The sequence below is a fragment of the Camelus bactrianus genome, chromosome 21, assembly GCF_048773025.1.
Source record: "Camelus bactrianus isolate YW-2024 breed Bactrian camel chromosome 21, ASM4877302v1, whole genome shotgun sequence".
In the NCBI taxonomy this organism is placed as follows: Eukaryota; Metazoa; Chordata; class Mammalia; order Artiodactyla; family Camelidae; genus Camelus; species Camelus bactrianus.
Window position 1 is genome coordinate 27585476 of NC_133559.1, and position 25129 is coordinate 27610604.

General features: G+C 48.4%; 1 protein-coding gene and 2 long non-coding RNA genes across 6 annotated transcripts in view; 1 reads left to right on the forward strand and 2 right to left on the reverse strand.

Annotated features, from left to right (window-relative positions):
- The window catches only part of LOC123616833 (uncharacterized), a 31369-nt gene extending 29863 nt beyond the window's left edge, over positions 1-1506 (reverse strand). The window contains exon 1 of the long non-coding RNA XR_006724857.2: positions 1112-1506. This is a non-coding gene — a long non-coding RNA (uncharacterized LOC123616833). The remainder of the gene's footprint in view (positions 1-1111) is intronic.
- Positions 1507-10038: 8532 nt separating this feature from the next.
- GLUL (glutamate-ammonia ligase) lies at positions 10039-19402 on the reverse strand. Of its 3 annotated transcripts, XM_074349903.1 has the most exons (8): positions 19244-19402; positions 18079-18192; positions 16394-16572; positions 14967-15128; positions 13255-13401; positions 12719-12846; positions 12315-12514; positions 10039-11748 (listed from the first exon to the last, which is right to left on the reverse strand). In XM_074349903.1, exons 2-8 carry the CDS (start codon positions 18087-18089, stop codon positions 11430-11432), a joined length of 1146 nt encoding a protein of 381 aa, XP_074206004.1. In that variant the 5' UTR covers positions 18090-18192; positions 19244-19402; the 3' UTR covers positions 10039-11429. The 3 variants fall into 3 exon arrangements, with proteins under 3 accessions (XP_074206004.1, XP_074206005.1, XP_074206006.1); XM_074349904.1 differs by lacking the exon at positions 18079-18192; XM_074349905.1 differs by lacking the exon at positions 19244-19402 and having other exon boundaries at positions 18079-18210.
- Positions 18954-22340, forward strand: LOC141574392 (uncharacterized). 2 transcript variants are annotated; one of them, XR_012501426.1, is made up of 2 exons: positions 18954-19192; positions 20077-22340. It is a non-coding gene; the product is annotated as an uncharacterized LOC141574392 (long non-coding RNA). The 2 variants fall into 2 exon arrangements; XR_012501425.1 differs by lacking the exon at positions 18954-19192 and adding an exon at positions 19596-19731.
- The last annotated feature ends 2789 nt before the right edge of the window (positions 22341-25129 follow it).

Consider the following 25129-nt stretch of genomic DNA (forward strand, 5'->3'; position numbering starts at 1 on the left):
TCTTTTTTTTTCTTTTTTTCTTTTTTTTTTTTTTTTTTGGTTGGTGGAGGTACTGGGGATTGAACCCAGAACCTTGTGCATGCTAAGCAGGCACTCTCCCACTGAGCTCTACCTTCCCTCCAGTTTTCTTATCTGTAGAATGGGAATAATAATCGTAACACCAGCTCATAGGGTTTTTTGTGCAGTTAAATGAGTCAGTCGCATGCAGTAATTATCAATGTGTGTGTGTGGGGGGGTACTTTTTTGGAAAAAAATCTTTACAGATAGTCTTTATAAGAGAGATTTCTGTAGTTTATACTTTTTTAAAGCACATACTCAAAAAATAAAGGGATATAAATGAATAGCTCAGCTCCATGAGAATTCATCCACTCATTCAACAACATGTGTTGGGTATCTACTAGGCACTTGAATAGATACCAGAAGGAGGTGCCAAAGATAGGGTAGAGGGTTCTGGATTTACACCCACAAAATGTTACTTTACTTCGTTTGCTTTAATTAAATTAAATATCAAGCCAATAGTAGTGATGCGGAGGTAAAGCCTGGTGGCTCCAGCAATCTCTTCATCTCCCTCAGAATCTCTACTCAGCCCTTCCGAACAGATTTACAAGCTAAGGAAGAGTCCCCGTTCTGCAAACGCAGCTCGCGGACAAGTCCTCTGGCTGCCCCGACAACCCGAGAGCTGCCCGGGCCCCTCCCTTAAATAGAGCGCTCGCTGCGCTCTGAGCCTGCGTTGCTGGGTCCCTGGCCCCGCCCAGGACTGGAAGTAAATTCCGGAGGATTACCTGGTGCGCAGACCACAAGGGAGAGGTGGCAAGTGGCTGCAGCAGCCATGACGTCAGCGCCCGTATTCTCCTACAAGCAGGTGGCCTGCCCACCGCTCTGGTCCGGCCTCCTCCGGTCACCCCTACAGTCCTTCCCTTAGGAAGTCCTTCCACCTTCCTGGATTCCAACCACCCCACCCCACCCCCCGCCCCGCCTCCCCCGCAAGCAGTATCAACGTTCTTTCTGTCTTAGGGAATATTTCCTTTAGGTCTTCTCAGAGGCTTCTTTTCTTGGGGACCCCTCTGTCCCCTCCCCCCGGAAGATTTAAAGTGTTTGAGCTTTCACTTACGGACCGCTGGGGAAGTGGCCTTCCGGTAGCTTCAGGTTTCCACCCAGGTTCCGATTTCCAACTAGCAACCCAACCCTGCCCGGCAGCAAAGAAACAGAAATCCCAGCTCACTGCTGGCCGAGCGGCGGGGCCAGCTGGGCGTGGGGGAGGGGAGGGCTACCTGCTGACCTGCTCTTGGAACCATCCTCAGTGACCTTAGCAGACGGGTAGCCGGGATACTGTACACTGCATGAATGTTGCCCTCACTTTTTAAAATACGAATTTTGGTAATGAGCCTGGTAAGCTTTTTAATCCCAGTAAAAGTTTAGAAAAATCAAGAAAGCAAATTTTTAAGTGATAATCAGTAACAAAAGGCCTGATGGTGACAAATAGGCTAAGAAAAAGTCATGACAACCTGGCCAGACTTTTGTTTTCTTTTTTTCCTCTTCTTTCTTTCGCTCTTCTTTGATAGTGTCACTAAACCAGTAGACAAGGGCAAAAACTTTTTGACAAAATTTGTTTTGATTCAGTAAGACATTTGAAAAAAATCTCTTATGAGCAAACTAACATGCTGAAAAAATATAAACTGGATAAAGGAAAGTTAGATGTATTGGTCTGGTGAACAACCAATATTCCATGGAATATTGATAGATAAATGATTCCAGCCTCAAAGGAAATCTTTCAGAATTTACAGCAGAATGTTCTGTCTGTCTCTGCCTCCATTCTGTTTTTTTGTCATTTACTTGATCGAAGAATTTATAGTAATTCAGTTACATAATTTGCCAGTGACTCAAAGAGGAAGAAACCAAATAAATTCAAAAAGGTCACGGTGGCTTGAAAAAGTTGTACCAAAGTTAGCAAGGTGATATGTAACAAGGATAAACCATATCCTTATGAAATCCTGAAAATCAAGAGCACAAATGTTGGAGCAGTTTATCCCCTTCTCTCAAGGATTTCAATAGACTGCAGTGACAGGTGTGATTAAGACCTTCAAAAAGTCAGCGAAATTTTTCTTGTGTTAATTAGAAATGTGGTGTCTATATGGGAGAAGCAGGCACCTGTTCTGAAATCACACCCATTAGAACCGTCCTAGGGAATCAGCCTCTTAGAACTGGATCTGTGATCCAGAGAATGTCTAGAGGAGCAAGGCCAGGCTGGGGCAGGATCTAGAAGTCATTCTAGAACAGAAGTAATTGTGAATGTCCGATGTGAAAAAGAAATGACCCAATGGAGACATGAGCCCGGTCTTCACATCTCTCAAGAATTGTCATATAAAGAGAGAGACTAGCCTCCTGGGTCTGTGTAATTTCAGAGGGCAGAATGAGGATAAAGGCAAAAAAAAAAAAAAAAAAAAGAGAGAGAGAGAGAGAAGAAGAAAGAAAAGAAACACGAAAAACAAAAAAACAAACAACTACGGAGAAGCAACTTTTACTTCATCATAAGGAAAAACAAAGCAGTTAATAAATGGAAAGGGCTTCCGTAGGAGATAGTGACCTCCCTGCCCTACAGAGGTTGAGCATAAGTGCATGACCGCCTATAATGGATCCTGTAACAAGGGTTCCTCAACCTAGGAGGCTGCACGAAATGAGCTGCGGGGCAGGAGTCCTTAACCCGAGTCCCTGGTTAGGCTTCAGGAAGACTTCGAACACACAAATTGTATTTATAGCACATTTTAGAGGGAGACTGTCCATTAACTGCTTCTGTTTGTTTTAACCAGAGCATCCGAGAGGGGAATAACCTACAATAGAGTTTGAGGAGATTGCCCTAGGTAGACTTCCAGTTCTGATATTGCAGGATTCAAACTCCTGCACCAACATCTTTAAGCACCAAAGTCTAACAAAACTTCCACTGAGCATGCGCTGATGAGAAGAGAGGATTCCTTGGGTACCTGGCACAGAGATGTGGGCCATCCACATGTCAGCATCACTACTCTTGGCTTCAGATTTAATTTGATTAAAGCAAATGAAACAAAGTGACATTCTGTGGGCACAGATTCGGAACCCTTTGCCCTGTCTTTGGCACCTGCGGCTGATGTCGACCCAAGATCCTGGAAGCGGGTGATAGTGGGCCCTAATCTTCTGAAATATGGCGGAAGAAAAAGGCCTTAGGTCTCCAGGACCCTTTGGGGCTTCCCTACTGACCAGCCCCGGACTCATGTGGTCAGCGTGGAACTGTTTTGTAAGCTGGGTGAACACAGATGGTGTCATGCCAGTTTTCCACCAGAAGCACTCCATGATACACCATGCCGGGCAGCTGTAGCCTCCAACAGGAACGGCAACGGGACCCAGGTGGTGCCTGCAGGCAGCTGGCCCTCAGCAAGCTCCCTTACATCATGAACTGACGGAGAACTCCTGCCCAGCTCAAATGAGGGGAGAAGCACATTTTGAGTAGTATATCCCATCGCTGGAGACCAAGAACCTATGAAGGAGAGATTAAATAGTCTCGCTGTCTCTGCTCTCTCCTCTATTTTTTCTCTTTTCTCCTCTTCCCTTCTTGTTCTCTTTCTGTATCCTCTCGCCACTTCTTTGATTGTCCCTCCCCTCCCTTCTGTTGTGACCTCTGAGTTGGCTCAGCGTCGTTCAAGAGTTTAGTAACAAAATATGGCTTATGAAAGCAGAATAACTCTGCTGCCTGCAATGCCAGGCTGGGTGAAACCCGGAGGAGAAGAAAATGCCTGGTGCTTGGCACTTTTGGGCTTTCTTGGACGCTTTGCAAGGAGAATCAGCAGAAAAGGGCTTACGTGCTCAGAGGGCACCAGACATCTAAGTCTCTCTTGAGACCAACTCTGTCTTGGAGCTTTCCAATCTGTTAAAAGGCAGAGGAAGAATGTGTCAGAGACAAGGGAGGGTGGGGATGGAGTAGGTGGTGGCAAAGAGACTCAGTGATTAAGTAAATGTGAGAACTAGGGCAAGACCCTTCCATTCTTTCCAAGCTCTGTCACCACCTCTGGAATTCTTAGTTGGCATCTCTGCTGAAATTTTTGCACAATCCACATTAGTTTAGTAGCCCCTAGAAATGTTTCTCGGTTTCTCAATAGTTGTGTAGACAGAGAGGCAGGGCCATATCAATAGCTTCAAGCTCCCAGAAGTGACTTACGTTAACTTTGTCCCCTGGGCGATGGCCCTGGCTCCCAGATCTTGATTCTTCGGGCAGAAATATTAATACAAGCCCCTAAGGGTCCCTCCTGGAAATGCTGTGTCAAGAACATAGAAGTCTTTTGAGGTTTCTAGATTTGTATGCGTTCTACTGGGGACTTGCCTTTCTTTCCTAAGCATCAGAAGCAGGGCTGATCTGTAAAGTCACTTTGTAGAATCAGAGAAAGTGTGGCCTAGGCTAAAGGGAGAATCAATCTCATTGTGTAGACGTCTTCTCCAGACATTTCAGTCCAGGTGAAACGTGGACTGCAATGACTGTCAAGGGTGTCTTTGATGGGAAGGAGATACCTCGCAGAGGGGCATGCAGGTCTGGGCTTGTAGTGGACCTAATATGAACGCGGAGGTTACAGCCGGCTTTGGAAGGCCTGACGGAGTCCAGTCTGGGGACTTATTTCCATGCACAAACACAGACTTTGGGGCTTTTTTGGTCCCTGGAAACATTTCCTCTGTCTTCTTGCCCGCTCCAGCTTCCCTGCATGGCTCCCAGAGGACTGTCCTACAGTTTGGGAGGAAGAAAGGAAGAGAAGTAACCAAATTACCCCTCCCTCCCAATTAACTGTGGACACTGAACTGGAAATCCTTAATTCTGCTCTCTGACAGCCGAGAGGGAACACTTAAGAACAGGAATTGAAAGAAGGAAACCAGAAACCTTGAATAGAAGACGTTCTCTGCAGGATAATGCTTCAGTCTTTACTATTGTCTCAAGGCCAAAGCTGCCCATTGTGATCAATTTAAAGATTTGCCCACAAACTCTTTGATATTCCTCCCCTCAAGAGGTAGAGCTTTTCCTTCCTCTAAGTGTGGCTTGGATTTAGGGACTCACTTCCAGCGTATAGAGAATGACAAAAGTGATGGGTTATTACTTCCAAGATTAGGTTATAAAAAGACTGTGCCTTCCATCTCTCTCTGTGTGTCTGTCTCTCTTTCATTTTCTCTCTTGCTTCGCTTGCTCTGAAGACATGTCATGAGTGACAAGGAACTGAAGCCTCCTGCCCAGTCATGTGACTCAGCTTGGGAACAGATCCTGCAGGGCAGTCAAATCTTCGTAGACTGCAGCCCTGACAGTTTGACTTCAACCTCCAAGGAAACCCTGAGGCAGAACCACCCAGCTAAGTCACTCCCAGATTCCTGACCCCAGGAAATTGTATCAGATTAATAAGTTTTTGCTGTTGTAAGCTGCTACATTTTTGGAGTAATTTGTTCTGCAGCAATGGATAATACACTTCAATGCTTTCAAGTTATATATATCTGCCCCTCAGGGATGGCGAGTACTGGGCTGAGTTCTCTGGGGAGGATCATTGTCCAGTGCAGGAGAAACCATTTTCTCTAACCTAGAAGAAAAGAGTTTTAAATCACTGCATGGTTAAATATTCCTGTTATTATCCATGTTGCCTCATGGGTAAATGATGAAATGTTGCCTCATTTTTTTCTCCCCAAAAGAAACACTGCTTTAAGTTATGATTTGTTCATTTCTTTCAGACTTCTTCAACATACCTGACTTTCTGAATTCAGTTGTGAACCTTGATCACAAATAAGTAACTGTAAGTTGAAAGAGAACTCATCCCCCAAGAAAGCAAATTCATCCCTCAGCTGCTTCATGGTTCACAACACAGAATTCTAAATCTGGAAGGAATTTCAGCGATGTCCATAGCTTATCTCAGGCTGATTCTATAAGGATGGTGGCAGTTTCTGTACAAATGAATCATTTAGTGCCACATAGTCTAGGTGTGTTCCCAACTGTCCCCTCCCAAGGGCAGGAAGGAACCTGCAAGTGTCAGCAGCTTCTGGGATATAGCAGACGAGATGATCACCCTCAAAGGCCCTGCATTTGGGGTCAGGAGGAGGAGAGTATTTCTGGACCAGGTAATTTGGGATTAACTACAGGAGTGGAGACGTTCATACATAAATCATTAACATTGAAGATTAATCCTTGTGAATTAACTGCCCTCCCACCCCCACCCTCCACCCCAGTCTTCCATCCACTTCTTTTAGCCACTGACCCTGGTAGTGACCTTTCTGTTAATTCAACAAACATTTACCAAAGGTTTACACGGCTGAGTGCCTTGAGTGGGCTAGGCCATAATGTACTTATGTAAAGATGTTAACAGGATGGCAGTTTCTGGTTCCTAAGCCCACCTAGGCATGAGTCTGGTGGAAAGTGGTTTGGGGAGAGAAACCCACTACGTTTATTTTATGATTCCCTCTTATAAAGAAAGCCATGGAGAAGTGGATTCTCCGATTTCCTGTCTCTCAGAACTTAACTCCTCATGTATCACAAATTCCTTCCCAGAGACCAGACAAGTGTTCACTTCTTCCAAAACAAAAACCAAACCAAAAAAACAAAAAAACAAAACCTTCTTTCCTCCCTGCTACCAATATGCCTCTGTATTTCATTATGCCGCATTATTTGAGTTGAGTTACCAAAATCACAAAATCACTTGAGGATAAGCTAGCAACAGGCCCAGAAGTCTCATACCACTTCATGATGCCAGTGACACTTTTAGCTGTAAGAGGGATGGCGATGAAGGAGAGGAAGAGACTTTCCACTCACTTGACCCCATCACTCATATGTTTGCACCAAAAACACCAAAAAAAAAAAAAATCATGTTATTTTGTCCTCATTCTATCTATTAAATTTTGGAGGTATCTTGAATGCCTCTTCCATTTAACGTCAGTAGAGCAGAAAAATAGTCACAAGAGAGGAGTTACTCTGAACCTTTATCGAAAGGCAGTTGCAGGACGGCTTTCGTGAAGACTTAGATCTGGAGTGGACCTCAGCAGATCTGCTGACGGCACCGTAAGGCGGAGGAGTCCAGGAAGCTGAGACGGTTGCCATCCCAAGACAAGGCAAGTAACTCAGTCTGAAATCTTGAGAAAGAGGACAACACGCTGAGGGCCAAGGCCCTCCAAAGGCAAGTCATCAAATGACAGTAGGAACTGCAGAGACACTTCCTCTGTATCAGGGCACTAGGACACCACCCCCTTTACAGCAGGGGCTCTCTGGGCAGTGAATCATAGATAAACAATTAGCTGGCCGCACCCAAGAACCTCCTGCCCATAAAGCACAGGGGAGTGTGGGATCCGAAAGGGTTGGCGGTAGAATCATGCTTTAAGAATGATCATAGCTTCTATGTCTGGCCTCCCCACTCCTAGTGACGGCTTCTCAGGACTTTTCAGTGAATCCACCTGAATGTGTCCTCCTTCTGGAAAAGATAAAAGTTCCTGTCTCCTTTATAAGGTGCTATGGCTTTGGCAAAAATTTCATGATACCTGTATTGTGTATCTCATGTGTACATACTTACATATGCCCTTATTTGGTGTCTGCATTTTGTATATGTGCATATATCTGAATACCATAAAATCAAGTTTTTTTTTTATTTAAATGAGTGGTTAGCGATTGAGCTAAAGGCTCTAATCAGGTCAGATTGTTTACAGTATCAATTTGCCTGAAGCTTTTGGATTTACGTGAATTGCCACTACTCATAAAGCATCGTGGGGCTCTTGGGAGCCTGATCTCAGCCAGACTTAACCAAGCTAGCAGTCATTAAAAATTCAGTGAAACAGAACTTTGCCTTGGTGCTATGGCCAGAGTGAAAACACAGCCAAACCGCTAAGACCTTGTGGGTCTGACACCACCCAACAGAGCTCTGGGCTTAGAACTCACAACACTGATTACTTTAAAATAACTTATTAAACAAGTTCTGCAGGCACCTTGACGGGTCAGGATACAGTCCTGAGAAAGGAAAGCAGGCTCCCTGTCTTCATTAAGTTTGCAATCAGAAAGTCTAGTGAGTGATGGGCTTTGGGTTAGCAAGTGACTTACCAAGCTTTGCACCTTTCATTGGTATAAGGGCCAAGGAGTAGCTGGAATTACCTAAATGAAGCCTTTGGCAAGGTATCTGGAGCCTGGGCACCATGTATTTGTTTAGGACCTTCTTTTGTTCACTCGTGTAGGTAGCGTGGCAGCCGGCAGCACAGATCTGGCTTGTTAAGTGGCCTCAGTAATAATTATCCAAGGAACTCTGGAATCTTCTATTAGCTCCGTGACACTCCTCTATTAGCTTGTGTTGTCATTTAGCTCTTACCAGTAACTGGCAGGATGAAATGAAGGGACTCGTGTTTAAAACTGAGAACGCCTTTTGTGAATACTGGCCTGTCTCTTTAAGGCTGAATGAAGGCTTGGCCGTCATTCTGTCTAATCTATTACAGATAAAGATATCGCGTAAGCTAGTGTCTGCTAAATGAGCTATAAAAAACACCTTAGAAATACAAGGGAATTGCACTGTGAACTGAAGGTCAAAGCTAACTCTAGGTAAGAGGGTGGAGAAGGAAATACAATGGTTGTTTCCACCTAAATCCTGATCACATTCATTTAGAATTCCCTTTCAGGTAATCTGTCAGAGATTCGGTTACAATGAGCCCAAAGGCAAAGTGCCTCAGTGCAGTGCAGAATACCCACGTGGCCAAGGACTACAGGAGTGCCCTGGGGAAGCCACCTGCAGCTGGGGAGAGGCAAGCAGAGCTTCAGTTGAAATAATTTATCAGCAAAACCAGGAAAATGCTGAGAGCAACGGAGGGCACTCTCAACAATCATGCCAAGACATGGTGCAACCTGGGACCACTCGGCAAAGCAACAGGCGAACATCAGCCTGCTTTGAAAATTATGTCAGGAGGTAACCTTTCTAGAAAAAATGCACATGTCTAGGATTACCTAAGACTAGAGCAATAAACACTTGCCCCGAGAAAACTGTCATCTCTAAATGTGCTGTTAACAGTCTCCGGCGACCTCCACCTTTTAAGACAGTTAATACAGGGCACCGCATTTAAGACAGTAATTTACTGCTGCCCGCAATACCTGGCACCTTGCAAGGTTAGAAAGTGTTGGATGAGTAAGTGCTTTTGCTAGAGGTGTGTGCACGGCACCAAGGAGCAGGAGGGAGCGCCTGCCCAGCCTGGTGGAAATGAACTAAGGTAGCAGAAGTTGGGAGGACGCGGAAGAATTTCTAAGTAAAGGGACCGAGAGCAAGGGCACAGAGGTGTCAGTGTGGAGTTTTGGGGGACAGCACAAGCAGCTCACTGGTCCAGTGCAAGGAACAGCACATCCCAGGCATATCTGGGTCTGGGTGGCCCTCAGCGCAGCCAGCCTTAGAAGGCTTTTAACCAGGGTAGCAGCGTGGTCAGTATTTGCTATTTAGATGCAGTCACTGGCAGCTGGGCAGAGTGACCAGTAGGGACAGAGATCAGTTGAAAACACACTCAAAACTTTAGGCTACTATAAAATTAAGCCAGAGAGGTGTTCAAAACAACACAGTAGCATGGTAGGGCAAAGCCAAGCTCTGGAGCAGGAAGGGCAAGGTTGGGGTTTGTCCCCTATTACAAAACTCTAGGGCTGGGAGATGCCTTAACCTAGATATCACAAATACCCAAAGCATGGGGAAGAGCTGGTTGGCAACATGACTCAGGAAAGAGTTTTTTAATTCCAAGAACAGGTAAACCTGAACTTACTATGCCTCTTTTTAAAAAAATCTCTTTTTTTGGTGGGAAAAGAAGGGAACAAAATGGCACATAGGGATTTAAAGGAATCACAAAGAATCAAGTCAGAAGAGATCTTATAAATGTTAGGTTGATTTATAAGAGCTGCTCTGGGCAGTTAACACAGTTTGTTTACAATGAGGAGTTAGTCTAACTCTGAACATACTGTACATGGCAATTAGAAGTCATCATGGTAAGAGAAAAACCACAGCCCGTCCACCGCAGCCAACACAGAAACAGCTAGAAACAGGAGGGGAAATGTAGGGATGAAGGTGGGGTTTGTTTTTATTATAAAAGAAAAAAATAACTCCTCAGGAATCTTAACAAAGGAAGGGAATATTTCACACTCAAGAGAATTGACACCAGGATACAAAATTACAAGTGTTTTGACTCCAGTCCTGTCCCCGTCTCTTCCAAGAGCAGAAATGGGAACAGATAGCTGAAGCAAACAAGCAATTCTGTGAAACAAAGACTTAGAAACCCTACAAATATGATTAAAATCTAAACTTGTTTTGCTTTTTAAAAAAAACTTTTTTTTAATATATCAAAAGGCCTGCTTTAGTGACATGCTAGTCCCACCAGAAAATTACCCCAATACCCCTTTGTCAGTAACATGCTCAAGTTGACCAGCCAACTCATATTTCCAAACCTGCGTGTACAAGTACATGTGTGTCTTTGAAACCAAAGCCCCGGGGCTCAGGTGTCTGCTTCTGCTATCATGGGCTTTCCACCTGCTAACTGACCAGTGTCCACCCCTCCAGAAGGGTGGGCAGGGCACAGAGACACCCTGGGGTGGTAGTGAGGGAGTAACAGCCCCGAACTGCCAATATTCAATGGCACCGCTTCCTCCCCTCACCCCGACTCAAAAGGAGATCCTTATTTCTAATCAGACTCCTCCGCTCAAATTTGGTTCCCGGTGACCAGAACGGTTTTTCTGCCTTAGGAAAAACACACATTTCATCTGCACACCCATATATATAATTTTTTTGTTTTTACATTTAAATATAAAAATACTACTCTGCTTTGTGTTATAAATGGAGGATCAAGCAATAAGGACTTTTTCTTTTAAGGTAGGGCTATCCATCCATTTATGCTGAGCTTGTCCGGGCGTGTAGCCCCAGGGAAGCACCACACCAAGAGATCGAGGGCATTTTTGTACTTGATTCTCACCCAGCCCTCTCCCCTAATTCTCACTTTTAATAAAAGTTCGTTATAACCTTGTAAGAAAGGGGACTTCGCACCAAGAAGGGAAGTCTTAACCTAATCACAGCCAGCCCCCCCCGCCCCCCACTCAGCTACCACTCAGAGAACGTTCTCCCCACTCCCTGCAGACACTATGCTCTCTGTCCAGACAGCTCTGCCTACTGGACAAACATACCTGATTAAGTGGAAGCAGTGGTTATGGTTCCCCGCCCTCCTCCCCGTTAACGCACTAGAAAGCTTCAGTGATAGGGGAAAATAAAGGGGGGGGGGTGAGGAGATTAAGAATGTGACCCTTCTATTCTGGCCCAAGAAAGCAAGAGATATTAACTGGGCATGAGGAATAAAAAAAGACCATGATATTTCGTCCTTTGAGTTACAGCTATTATGACAGTTGAGAAGGAGCGGGATGCAGAATTAGGAGGGGTCTGATGGCTACAAGTCTAGTCCGCTTAGTTTTTGTACTGGAAGGGCTCATCGCCAGTTTCGTTGAGAAGACACGTGCGGATGAGGGCTTCTGTCACCGCAAAGGGGTCACAGTTGGCAGAGGGGCGACGGTCTTCAAAGTAACCCTTCTTCTCCTGGCCGACAGTCCGGGGAATGCGGATGCTAGCACCACGGTTGGCCACGCCGGCAGAAAAGTCGTTGATGTTGGAGGTTTCGTGGAATCCAGTTAGGCGCCGGGCGTTGTCCAGGCCCCCCTTGGGATCGTAGGCTCGGATGTGGTACTGGTGCCGCCTGCTCAGTTTCTCGATGGCCTCCTCGATGTACCTGAGGAAACAGGTAAGATCAGGGTTCCTGTCACCAGGAAACCCACCTCAAGGGCAGAGGAGCAGGTATGGCTCCAAGAATGGAGTGACTCATCTACCAAAGACTGTTTTCCAAGGTCCAACTCCCCAAAACATGGCCCCAGGGGAACAAATACTCCAGGAGGGCAGCATTCTGCCTTGTAACCTGTGTGTCTCAGTGCTCAGAAGACTACTGGGCACGCAGGAGATGGCATCTGGTGAATGAAAAGGCCCTAATCAAAGACTTCCTCTCACCCACAGGTATTAAGTTCACTCATAAGCTTGTGTTGTTATTCATTTCGTTCTTACTAAAGACTTTCAGATGCATTAATCTATGTCAGCTTTCCCCCATCACTATCCTTGAATCCTGCCCCTAGAGTATTTGGGGGTACTTTTCAGGTAGAAACAGAACGATAGGACTAGAAGACAATTTTGGAAGCAGAGTGCCAAGAGCGGAGGCAGAAACCGAGGGGGTTGCTTTACTCATCCATCCCAGGCAAGTATTCCTGCAGAGGGAGTGAAGCGGCCCCAGCAGCGGGCGGCACTCACTTCAGGCCATTCTCCTCTCGCATGGCCTTGGTGCTGAAGTTGGTGTGGCAGCCAGCGCCGTTCCAGTTCCCAGGAATGGGCTTAGGGTCAAAGGTGGCAATCACGCCGAAGTCTTCGCACACGCGGTGCAGGATGAAACGGGCCACCCAGAGATGATCGCCCATGTCGATTCCTTCGCAGGGTCCTATCTGGAACTCCCACTAGAGGGAAAGAGAAGACTGGCCTTTAAAGCGAAGCCAGCTGCTCACCCCAACCCAGAAGCTCTGACACTTGTTCCCGTCTCACCTCTACTCCAAGCCACCTGGAGGGTTTTGGGTTAGGAAGCGGTGCCCCACAGCAGCCCTTGCCAGCAAAAGCCCCCGCTTGCCCCGGCGTGGGGCAAGTGACGGACCAGAGCCACTCACCTGGGCAGGCATGACCTCGGCATTCGTGCCCCCGATCTTGATGCCGGCGTACAGGCAGGCCCGGTAGTGAGCCTCCACGATGTCCCTGCCGTAGGCTTTGTCTGCTCCCACGCCACAGTAGTAGGGACCTGCGGAGGCGCCAAGATGGGGTGTCAAAGGCGGGACCCCGAGGAAATTCCTATCTCTGTGAGAGGCGCGGCCCGAAGCCAGAAACCAGAAAGCCCTCAACACCTGCTCCCTGGAATCGCGATCCGCACCTTCACCTGGAAGGAGGGGAGGGGCTGCAGGGGGCTCCTCTTGGCCACGTCCTCAGTGAAGCCAAAGGTGGTCTCTCAACGTTAATGTCTAAACAGCCACCTCTGGGTTTGCGTGACACGAGGGCTGTATCTCTTTAGTTTTCTTTCAGCCATTCTCAGAGCTGACAAAGTCTCCTAGCTTTCTGAGCCACAAGGATTCACTCCCTTCTCGGGAGAGACTTTTCTTGCAAACTAAGCACCTGGAGAGGAGCAAGACTGACCTCTCACCAAGGGACTCACCTTGGGGCCCAGGGAAGCCATTGGAAGGCCAACCAAAGGGGTGCCCATCTGTGCCCATCAGAGTGTATTCCTGCTCCATTCCAAACCAGGGGTGCTGGTTGCACACCATGTCCATTATCCGTTTACAGGTGTGCCTTAAATTGGTCTCTAGGGGAAAAAAAAAGGGTCAACACACAGATGTTCAAGAGGTATGGACAAATGTACCAAATCTCCGTGTGGATGGGAAACGGTCCCTGGATTCCACATACCTGTGATGTTGATTATAAGCTGAAATGACCCAGTGTCAACCTTCCCGTGCCCCGTTGGTATAAGAGGGGACAATGAGAGAAGCTATAATTATGTATCTGTAGGGAGACTCTCAAAGGCTTTATTTATAACTAAACTGGGTTACAACAAAGTCACATGGGAGCAGACCCAGAACAGAGCAACTTTTCACCTTATCTGCAAGCTGGCCCCCTCCCAAGTACCAAATGTCAGGCACTTACATCCTCTATTCACAAGAGCTTCTAGCTGTCAGACTTAGTCCTGGTTTCTCAGGCATTTAGAGCTCAATCTACAGTTTTTATTGAGCATCATTTGTCTACTAAGAGCCTTCCGTTCCAGAAGACAAAGTGCTAAGTTCTGTAGTACTGGCTAGTGCAAAAATAACAAATATTAAAATGTGATGAGCTCAACTGCAAATGATTTCTAAGCTAGAAGAGAACTTATAGACTGGGACAGGTTCCTATGCCCCTGGAACCATTTTAAGACGGTATTATATTAAAGAAAACGAACAACTGAGTCTTCCTAACAACTGTGAGGTGGGTATTAAGAGTCTATTTTTACAAATGGGAACACGAGGCTGGGAGATGACAGGCAGCCCACCCAGGTGACAGCACAAGCAACGGTCAGGAAACCCTGCTCGTCTTGACTTCAGAGCTCAGGCCCTTCGCCACAATGCGATACTTCCTCTCAAAACGATGACACGTAAGGCCCAGAGTCACCAAGTGACTTGCCAAGAAGTCTCACGGGCAGAGTGTGGCAAGAGATTTCACAGAAGTGAGACTTCAGCTGTTTAAAAAGACGAACGATGGAGAACTGGGAGGAACTGGCACGCCCGAGAAAAACCAAAGGGGCAGTTATAGCAAATTTTAAGGCAAAGACACGTCTATCAGTGAACCAAGTTGCTCGTATTTTCAAGCTGTCTGGAATGAAAAGGCAACCAGTATTCGACATACAATTGTTCTCAATTATTTGCACATGTTAATTCAGTCAATCCTCCAAACAACTTGATGTGATGAATTTTACTATTTCCCCCATTTTAAAATTCGGGAATTGAAAAGTATAGGGGTAAAGGATCTTGCCCCAAAACAAGTTCACAGCAAGTAAGTGACAGACCTAGAATTCAAATCCAACATTCTAACTGCAGAATCCACGTTCCTAAAGTCTGCAGGCAGGCAGGAGGGCTGTGACGTGGGGGCTCCTCCCGCAAACAGATCTAGAAGAATCCAGTGTTGTTTTATGCAATCATTAAGAGACGATGGCAGGAGGGGCCGCACCACCTCTCTGAACAGGGATGCTGAGGATGGAGAGATGTGTGCCCAATCCCTCAGACTTCTGATGCAGTTCTGAGATCGGCTGGTGTTCCCAATACTGATTCTGGAATATCCTCTCCCCTGACCTTTACAATTCATGGACTGGGGTGGGGGCACCTATACCCATCCTACACACACCTGCAGGCTTTCGGTTGTACTTGAAGACTTCACAGAATACCAGCTTGTTGGGGTCCTTGCGGAAAGGGTCCCGAAACATGGCAGCAGGGACGAGATACATGTCACTGTTGGAGCCTTCAGACTGAAAGGTACTAGAGCCATCAAAGTTCCACTCAGGCAACTCTGGGGTCAAAAAGAGAGAGGAAAATTTAAGTTAAAGTGCACAGGAGCTTTCCAGGCGCGAGCACAGCCCCTCACCCACCTTTCCATCTCCAAAGGTCCATATTCTCTTTTCCAGAAAGGCAGTGATGCATGACTGCCACTATTAATATGCAAACCCAGACAACTGCATGCAGCCCTACTGTCCTTCCTAGCTGAGTTCCAAGTAAGCCTACTGCATCACTTTCTTAAAAGAAGTCACAGGAACAATCTAAGGATAACATTCCCTCCCTAAATAAAGTCTACTGGACACCAAGGAGATCACCAGTACGTCAGTCTTCATTTAGTTTTGAAATAGAAGTAAAGATTCTCTGGTTTCTCTCAGTAGCCCTCTGTGTTGCTTCTTTCTTTAATTCATCCCCTCACTGTGTTGATGGACAATCCTAGCTCAAGTCGGGTCTTTATTTTTTAGGTGAGGAAACAGATGACTGGCAAGATGTCTTATTCAAGGATACTCCCGTATCATTTATCCACTTTCCACGTTATGTTTTAAAGACCAGTTTCAGACTCCCATCTCATATTTCCAGGGATGCCCAATACCTGCCCCACAGCAGGTGCACAATACATTATAGTCATTCATTCATTCACTCAAATATGAACATTATCAGAAGAGTAAGCTACCCTAAAAGTAGGAAAAAGGTGATGGACCATGAGGAGGGTGGCTATGGTTTGCTCTAGACCAAAAACAAAAACAAAACAAAACGAAATCATAACTCACCTAAGAGCTCCTGTGGGATCAGCAATCAGCCAGTTACAGAATCCCAAATGTGGCTTTAACTAAAAGCACTTTTGCTTTGTATTGAGAACCTCAGTGGCATGAGTATGAAACAGCATTCAAAGAGTTTGTAAAGTAGACGGCATAGTCAGGTTAGAATGGTGGTTTTCAAACTGGGTTCCTGTGGGTACCTTAGAGCCAACTAAGTAGGGGTGCCCAAGTCAGCAAAGTCTTCAACTCCCCTCTCCCCCAATCCAGACTTAATCTTTTGTCCTTCAATATATGGGCTTTATACGCAAGAATCTATTTAAACAAAAGGGTCCATTGTTGTCATGCTTGGAGGCAGTGTAGAAGCTTAATGTTGATGGAATGAAGTCTGCAAAGTCCTGTCTTAGAAACGTTTCACAAACAGAATAAAAAAGAGGCCAAATCTAGTGGTCTGGCCCCAGGCTTCTGTGCACCACTACACTGCTCCCCTCCCAGCATGCACGTGGCACTCTGCCCAGTCTCTCACCTTCTATACACTTGGGCTCACAGTCCAGGGTCCGGGTCTTGCAGCGCAGTCCTTCTCCGGTACCGTCAATCCAGATGTACATAGCCTGGACCTTCTCACCCTGAGGCAGGGACATGTACACCTGCTTGATGCCTTTGTTCAAGTGGGAGCTCGCTGAGGTGGCCATGGTCGAAGGTGTTCTGGAGAGAGAAAAACAAAAAACAAAACAAAATAAGAACACCAACTCTAAACAGAGCCTCTGCAGGAATGACTCAACAAAGACAATTAAATTAAGAAGTCATGGTGGGAGTGGTGGCCTCTCCCCTTGGAAGTCACACACTCAACAGCACAGTATATTTATTTAATTTGCCTTCAGGGAGATCAGTTTTATACTAGACAATCATCTCCTTACAGACTTCCTCACGCTAGAATCTAACCTTGTGAGGACTAAGCTCTATTTTTTACAGGGTATCATTGGTAGAGGAATTTTTTTATTTTTCATACTAAGATGCTAGAGGGGAAAAACCCCAAAACACATACATAAAAATACACAAAAAAGTTCAGACACAGGAAATTTGCAGAACAGCTAACACCTCCAAGTAAAATCCAGCCCCAGGAAGGCTTGGCTGCTAGGATTTCTGGGTATGCGTCCCTTTTCCTTGCACCCTAGAGGGTGCATCAATTTAAAAAACCCTTTAAGATTCCTCCACTTCTGCAAAAATCAAACAACCCCTCCACACACATTTAGTTGGTAGAATGAAACAAGGTAGCCACGTGATTTAAAGGGCTGGCGACTTCCTAAAAGAATGGCCAAGATGTAAAAATAGCTGATCCAAGCTGGACTTGAAGATGCACACTGTCATAATTTCCATCAGTCGGGGCAAAGTTCTCCCTCAGGAAGTAGATTCGAGTTTGAGAGTGACCAGATTACACCAGAGAACTTCTCAAGTAACTAAGAAATTCCCACTTCTAAATCATAAAGGATCTGGGGCTTCAAAAGCTGAGGCATGCTGAAAAACTGCAAGCCACCGCCACAAAACCCCTGCAAGACAAACTGAAGCCACAAGACCAAGCCTCAACACAAGAGGAAACGTTCCACCCCTCCCTCCCCCGATAGCCCAGGGTGGCTGGAAAGGGAACACATTGTTCCCCTCCAATGACTTGGGCAACTTTCTGAAGTACAGTGGCAAAGTTTCTACGGGCAACCGTCCATGTTTGCCCAGCTGAAAACATAACTGCTTCTCCTTCCAAGAGCCTCACCCTTCCCCTGGGGGAAGAGAAGCTGTCTGTCGAGTTGTGTTAGCAGACAACCACTACCATAGCCTATTCCCGCTAGAAGACTGGGGTGTGTCAGATCCCACCCCCCACATCCATCCTGCCTTTAAAAGCCAGAAGGAGCAATCCCTTGACCCTTTCAGCTCCCACTACAAGTTGCAACCCGTCTCCAGCTGTCCTCCCCAAACCATTACACCTCAGACAGTAAGCCACGCTTTCTCCCTTAATAGCCTCGGTTCCTGCTCTTTTCGGGGATGCCAGCTGGGTTCCGTGACGAGTTGGATGTCAGCAGCCTAGTCTACTGTATCAACTGGTGCCGAGATCTTGTGTGTGGGGGCGGGGGTGGCGGGATGGCATGGGATTTTGCAGTTCTTAGCTGTTTCTGCAGCTGCTGCAGGCACCGGGGTCCTCGTCCCTGCCTCCTCACTCACCCCAGCCACATAACTGTGTCGATGGGGTTGCCCTCCTTAGCCCTTCTCCTTTTGGAGTTGCGTTCGCGCCTCTCGTGGGTCTCCGGCTCTGGCTGGTCCACGCACCGGAGCTTTCTGGGCGAGGGGGATGGAGAGGGAGAGGGAGTTGGAGAGCGGTCGGGATCGGACGAGCAGGAATACGAAGGCTGGTGGCTCGCGGTCTTAATCCTGACTCGCGGTTTCTCTCCGGGGTTCACTGAATAGGCGACGAAGCCGAAGCAGTTGGAGGGGGACCCCGAAGACCGCGACTCCAGGTCATTTTCTTCTTCGTTGGTGGTTTTCTTCGAGGATTTGCGGCTAGGGGAGGATCCCCGCTTCCCGCCCCCGGGGCAGTTGGAATAATCCACTTTGAGAGCTGCCTTTTCCCACTTAAATATCCCGAAAGTCGGCGCCCCACCCCTTGGGCCCCGGTGCGTATCTCAGGGCCTCACCCAGGGGGCCATGCCTCTCCAAGGCGGGGGCTGGGTGGGGGAGGAAGGGGAGGGGGTGTCCCGCCGGAGGGACAGCAAGCCGCTGCTGTCCCTGCCCGGCCGCCCAGGCCTCTCCACCCGCCAAGCCCGCCGGCCACGCCGCGCCCCGGGCTCCCCATTGTTCAGTCACAGGGGTAGGCCCCCGGGACCCGGTGGCGGGCGCGGGCCGCGCCACCAAGGCTCACGGCCCCTCGCCTCCACGTAGGCGTCTAGGCACGAGGACCGCCCCCAGGGCCCGCCACCGCGGAGGGAGAGAGCCAGGCTCCCGCAGGGGGACCACTCCATCCACCGCGCACACCACACAGCCGAGCCGGGGGCGCCGGGCGCAAGCAGAGGCTCCACGGCTCGCGCCGCCGAGCGGCCTCCAGGGGCGGCGCTTCGGGCCGCAAGCAGCTAAAGGAAGATCAAAACAACTCCCCACCCTCCTCAACGCCTGGCGACATGCGCGCCCCGCAGTCGCCAGCCCCGGCCCGCCAGGAGTCACGGGGGCGGCGGCGGCCCGCGGGAGGGCCCGCAGGCGGAGGCGCAGAGGCGCAGAGCAGGGGCGGGAAGTGGGAAGGGGCCAAGCCGAGTCGATCGGCCGGGACGCCGCGGCTGGGGAAGAGGTAGGGGCGGCGCGCGTCACTTCCGAGCCCCCCGGCCGGTCAGCCGCTTACCTGAGGCGGCGAGCAGGCGGCAGGGCGGGCAGGCCGCGAGAGCGAGGTGCGGAGAGGAGAGGCGAGGAGGCCAGGGGTGCCGCTCAGACACCCTACTCTTCTCCCATTCTCGGCTCTGCACGGCCGCCCGCAGCCCCGCACTCTTTATCCGCGGCCGGGGCCGCCCCCGGCTCCCTGATTGGCTCCCCGCGGCCGGGAGCCGGGCGGATCAGCTGATGCGCGTCCCGACACCGCGGCCATTGGGCGAGCCGCCGAGCGGGCGCCCGCGGGGTGGGGGCGAGCCGGCCGCGGAGAGAAAGAAAGGGAAAGGGGCGTGGGGGAGGGGCGCGTGGGGGAGGGGCGCGAGGAAGGGCGGGCGGAGAGCCGAGTGCCTGCCGGGAAGGCCCCCGGGAAGGCCCCCGGGAAGGCCCCCGCCCGCCCCCCGCACCGCCGCGCGCCCCGCGCCGGCCTGGCCTGGGGTCGTCCCCGCCGCCCCCTGCTGCCTTCAGGTTGGATTTTTTGCGGGAGACCCCTCTCTTTTACGAGGGCACACTGCACACCCCAGAGCCCCCGGAGGAGGATCTGACCCGCAGGCACCCCCTTTTGCCTTTTGTTGGTAGAGAACCTCCCAGGCCCCCTTCCCGGCGCTCGGGTCAAGTTCGGGGGGCGGGGAGCGCGCGGGCCGCGGGGGCCGGGGAAGGCCTGGGCTCGCAGGGGGCGGCGGAGGGAGGAGGCTGCGGAGGTAGTCCTGGAAAAGCCCCCTCTCCGGCTCTCTCAGCGGGTTGGGGGACGTGAACAAAAGTCGAGGATCTCACATTTGTAATCAGCGTGCTGTGTTTTGTATCATCCCTTAGAGAGAGGATCCTGGCGGGCCGAGACACAAAGTCGGGAGACCTGTCGATTCCGCCCGGGCCACACCTGCGGCCGCTCTCTTGGCCTCTCTGGGCCCAAGCTCCCTCCTCTACAAATAAAGCGGTTCCAGAAAGAACCTTTAGAGCCTCCCCTCAGATTTGAAATGCTGTGTGCCAACTGTTTCCCAAGGGCTGCTGAAAGGAAAGCGAGGTCTTGGCATCCCCTCTTTGAAGCCCAGGGTACGTCAAAAATTTAGAATTCTCTCTGGTTTTGCTTTTCAAATAATTTATTGCACTTTCTTTGCCGTCTGGAAAATGAGAATCAGTAACCCTTCCTCCTCATTAGCCTTGCTGTGATGGTTGAGAAAATGCATATGTGAACAGCCTTGAAAGGGATACCTGTCAACATATACACAGTAATTGTATGTATGCATATGGGTACTCGATCATTCTATTTTTACTGCTTGAAACCTACCTGATGGTGTCTAACCTTTATTGCATCTTTCAAGAGCCCCAGTGTTTGAGGCTTGGAGATTTTCTGTTTGAACTCTAAGAAAGTCATGCTTCCAGTGCCCTTGGAAGAGGAAGGGAAGAAGTTTGTTCTTCTGGTTATTTTTTGTACCACAAATATGGAAAAGAAATGTTGCCTGTGGCCACACACACATAACTTGGCTTCTTGGGTCAGCATCCCTTCCCTGTAAGTCTGTCTAACACTACAGTGCTTTAAAATGACAGATGCACGGGATTCATCTCAAACTGGGGCTATTGCTGTGTGTCAGACAGGTGACATTCTGGACCAGGTAAGCCACCCTGCAAATATAAGGGATTCTCTCCTTTCTGTGATCCTTCAAGATGATGATTAAAGGCTGGGCCTCAGGTCAGACAACTGTTAGGTTCCAATCTGGGCTTTGCATCTGACCAGCTTTGTGCTGGCTAGCTACTTAGGCCTGAAGCTTCAGGGTCCTACCTACAGAATCGAGGTATCAGCTACCTTGAATAATGTACGGATTAACTGTGGTGGTGCATGCATGTAGTAAATGCTTAGTAGACAGAAATTATAATTATTATAGGCCCAGATAATCTGAAGAGATTGGATTATTTCTTTCTCCACAGCAACCTACAAAGTACAACTTTGTAACTCAGTGAAGGGCCCCACGTTTGGTTTTCTGAGAGTAGGCTTAGACCTGGTAACAAAGTGAGCTGTCTTCATTCCATTTCTTTCCTCTCCCCTCCTTTTCCTTCGCAAAAGGAGGGGAGAGGAAAGGTCATGTTCTTGTTTTAAAAAATGTTCCTTTCCAGCGGCCAAGCTGCCAGAAGTAAGCCAGGGCCTTTTAACAATGCTCGTCCCCGCCAGCACCCGCAGTGGGGCCGGCACCCAGAGTGGAAAATGGAACAGTGAGAGGCAGGTGCAGCCCCCAGAGCTCCCGGGGTGGCATCCCGCTGTGTGGGCGCCTGCTGCCCGCGCTGTGTCTTCACCTCCTTGAGCTGCTGGTTCGTCTCTGTGTCCCCCCATCGTGTCCAGGGGGAATGTTCAATACCTGCTGTTTGTTGACCACACAGAAGTGACAGCGGCACCATCAAGAGAACACGCGCTTTGAGCTCCTTTTCCAAGAATGGCAGTGGATTTGCTTTGATCCATTCATGTGACCGGGGGCACACTTGGTGAGGGTCAGGGAGGTAATACATGACCGCTGAGTGCTTCAAGAGGGAACAAGGGCCCTTGGCCTCCTGGGCAGCCCAATCCTTACTTAACCCAGCCGAATTAGGGCCCAAATGAGCCCAAGGACTGTTCAGGGAAGCTGGAAAGAGTATGAGGGAAGAAAAAGCAGAAGAAAGTCCTTCAGGTGGTTCACCCGCAGACACCCAGACTGTCCTTTCAGAGAAGTTAGAAGTGGAACGGCTGCTCCATCCAGTTTGACTTTTCTGTGGCTGTTGCCCTTTGTTCTCTTTCCCGTCTTCCCTAAATTGCCCCCCCACCCCCACTCTCCACCCCCTCCGTAAAAAGCCCGAGAGTACTTGAACTCCTGAACTCCTGGTCTCCTGGTCCACCCAGGATCAAAGCTGACAGGGGCTTCTGTACTATTACATGTGCTTTGAAGTCGGGTTTTTCTCTGTATCCAAGGGTGGGTGGAGTGGGAGGGCAGTATCACAGGTAACAACTTTGTTCCAAATCTGCAGAAAAGCCCGGGACTGAAAAAAAAGCGTTTCTTCAATGTTTTTCTGCTGCCTGAAATAAAGGCCTTGTTTTGGGTGGCCTTTGCCTGTGAGTTCTTCTGAGTTTCTTTCTCTCTTTTTTAAAGGACACATTCTCACTCTGCAGGTCACAAGCCCTTCACTGAGTGGTCCGAGCGTGCCTCCCCGGGCTTGTGTGGTTGCCTTCCCTCGTTAGAGACACAATTTGGGGTAAGGCTCAAACATACCCAGATCTTCAACCAGAACACGCAGTTTGGGAAGTGGAATTTTTCCTCTATTTGAATGATTTCAATAGACATTCAGCAAAAGCCTTGACTCGCTAAAGAGACAAAGCTGAGACCCAGGCTTGAGGAACACCCTGCAAACCCAACCCAGAATTATAAACTTAAAAAATTTTTTTAATAAGCCAATACCAATTCTTTCCTAAAGAATAGACCATTGTATAATCTTCACACACAACAAAAATGAAACAAAAGGGAGAAAATGAAACAGCCTTGGAAGTCGATGTCATGACTCTTAAGCCTAATTTTGGGAAGAAGCTGCAGTTGCTGAGTTTTCAAATTTCATGCAACATAATTAAAGAAGGAAAGACCAGATTTTACAATTCATTACCTAACACTGACCCAGAGAAATTATTTTTTATGTCCTTTCTCATGGTTTGATATTCTTAAGCTCAGGTTAGCAAATTAGAAGTTCAAGTATTTTTCTTCAGTCTGACTTCTGTTGAAGGCCCCTTGAAATCATCCAGATAGGTGGAGCATTCCACGTCCCAGCCTGCACCTTAGGACTGAAGGTTTGGGTCTGAGCCCTGCCCCCAAGTCTTGTCTCTACTAGGAAACTGCTTGGATGGTTGGGAAGAATTAAATCCATCTTATCTAACAACATGGGAAAATCAGTCCTACTGAGAGAATTACAGCCGTGCAATTCTAGAATTCATCTTCACATCATTTTGTCTTAGCAGTGAGGAAGCCGAGGCCTTGATCACTTGCCGCATCTTACTGGAATCACCTTCGTGCAGTATTTCACAGCCCAGTGTGCTTCCAAGGTGTAACTCCCTCGAGAGCCCTTTTCTGTTTCCCTTCCTTCAGCCTTCTTGGCCTGTGGATGGTGCCTTCCTGGGCCACCACCTTGAAAACTCTGAAATCCCTACTGTACCCACGAAGGGAAGTACCCAGGGCAGGGGGCCCCCCAGTTTACCACGGAATCCTGTATCATGGTTTACCCAGTGCCTCACGTACAGCGGACGTTCAAGGTATTCTTTGTGAATAACTAGATTACCAGGGGAAAAAAAATGGCTGTATGACAGGTTCTCTTTAAAGGACTCTTTGGAGCTCATTCTGCATATTCAATCTGTCTCATTGTTTTGTGAATCTGGGATTTTCACAGATAAATTTTGTTCCTAATTCTCAATGTACGTATGGATCTTTGTTTTCTAGATTGATTGAAGCATTATTGAAACTTCTTTAAAAGTTCAGAAAATTTAGTGTCTTGGTCAAAAATTGCTTGGATCAGAGTGCGTCCTTTACTTGGTATTCCTCCCAGTACACCCTCAGCTGGACCCACAAGTCCTTCCTCCCGCACCCCCATCCCGTTCATTTCCCGTTCACATGCCAAGTTCCAGTGGGAAACAAACAGCCCTCGGGTTCATTTTCTGGATGCTTGGGCAATACTTAGGCTTGGTCTGTGTTTTTCCTGACCTCCTCTCCCCTCCCCCCACTCGTTTTAAACAGGTTCTTGGGAGACTTGTTTACAGGTTTGGAGCGAGAGGTTAAACTGGGGTGATGTGAATGTAGTGCCCTCTTGTGGAATATTTGGAGAATTACAAATATCTCCCCCCAAGCTTAAGAGTGGAAAGTTTCTCGGCTGGCCCTTCGCCTCTCTGTTACATCTCAAATATAGTAAATAATAACACGCGAGTTTATTACCTACACTGGATATTTAAGTTGGGGGTACCAATTGCTTACCAGAGGTTTGTCCATCATTATAAAATTAGGCCTCAAACGACTACAAATTGGCAGCTAGCGGCATCTGTGCTATTTCATCGTCTCCCTTCAGTATGTATGAGAGGTAAAGGGAAAAGGAGGGCTCCAAGAAAGGCAACTGAAAAGGGTCTCAGGACCAAGAGTTAAGGGGAAATGGCCACAAACGAGTCTTAGCCTCAGCCCTTACCCTGATCTGAGCCCAGATTTTTAAGACCCAGCCAGGAGTTGAGTCTTCCAGACTCTCACTCCCCGGGGGGACTGGCGGGGGCAGAAAGTGTGACACAGACACACCCTGTGGGGGGTCTAGAGTATTTATCCTGTGCCACTTGCTCCAGGTGGGCCTTCTGGCTGAGCCATTCCTTCTCTCTTGTCCGTCCTTCCTCCCCCCTTCCCTCCCTCTTCCTCCCTCCATTCTTTCTTTCCTTCCTTCCTTTTTTTTTTCTTTCTTTCTCTTCCTCCCTCCCTCTTCCTTCCTTTCTCTCTCTTCCTTCCTTCCTTTCTCTCTCTCTCTCTCTCTCTTTCTCTCTTTCCTCCTCTCTTTCTTTTTAATAATTTCATTCTGAGGATCACTCCCTTCTCCATTGCCATTAGTAAGGTCTTTGTGGCCCAGAGGACACAGTCGCTGGCCTGAATCAGAGACACCTGTGCTGGAGTTCCTGCCTTGCCTCGTGCCAATTGTAAGACTCGCACAGGTCAACCTGCCGGTCTCAGCTTTCTGGAGGCTCCTTAAAGAAACATACGAGGATTAATAAACAATAACAGTACGCAGTTTGGAAACAGATTAGTGGATTTTGTTATCCCAAGAACGAGGAAGAGAGTGCTTGTTAAGGAGGTGACTCAGGCTTTGGGACTGTTGGTGTCTTCCCGACGTTCCCAGAACC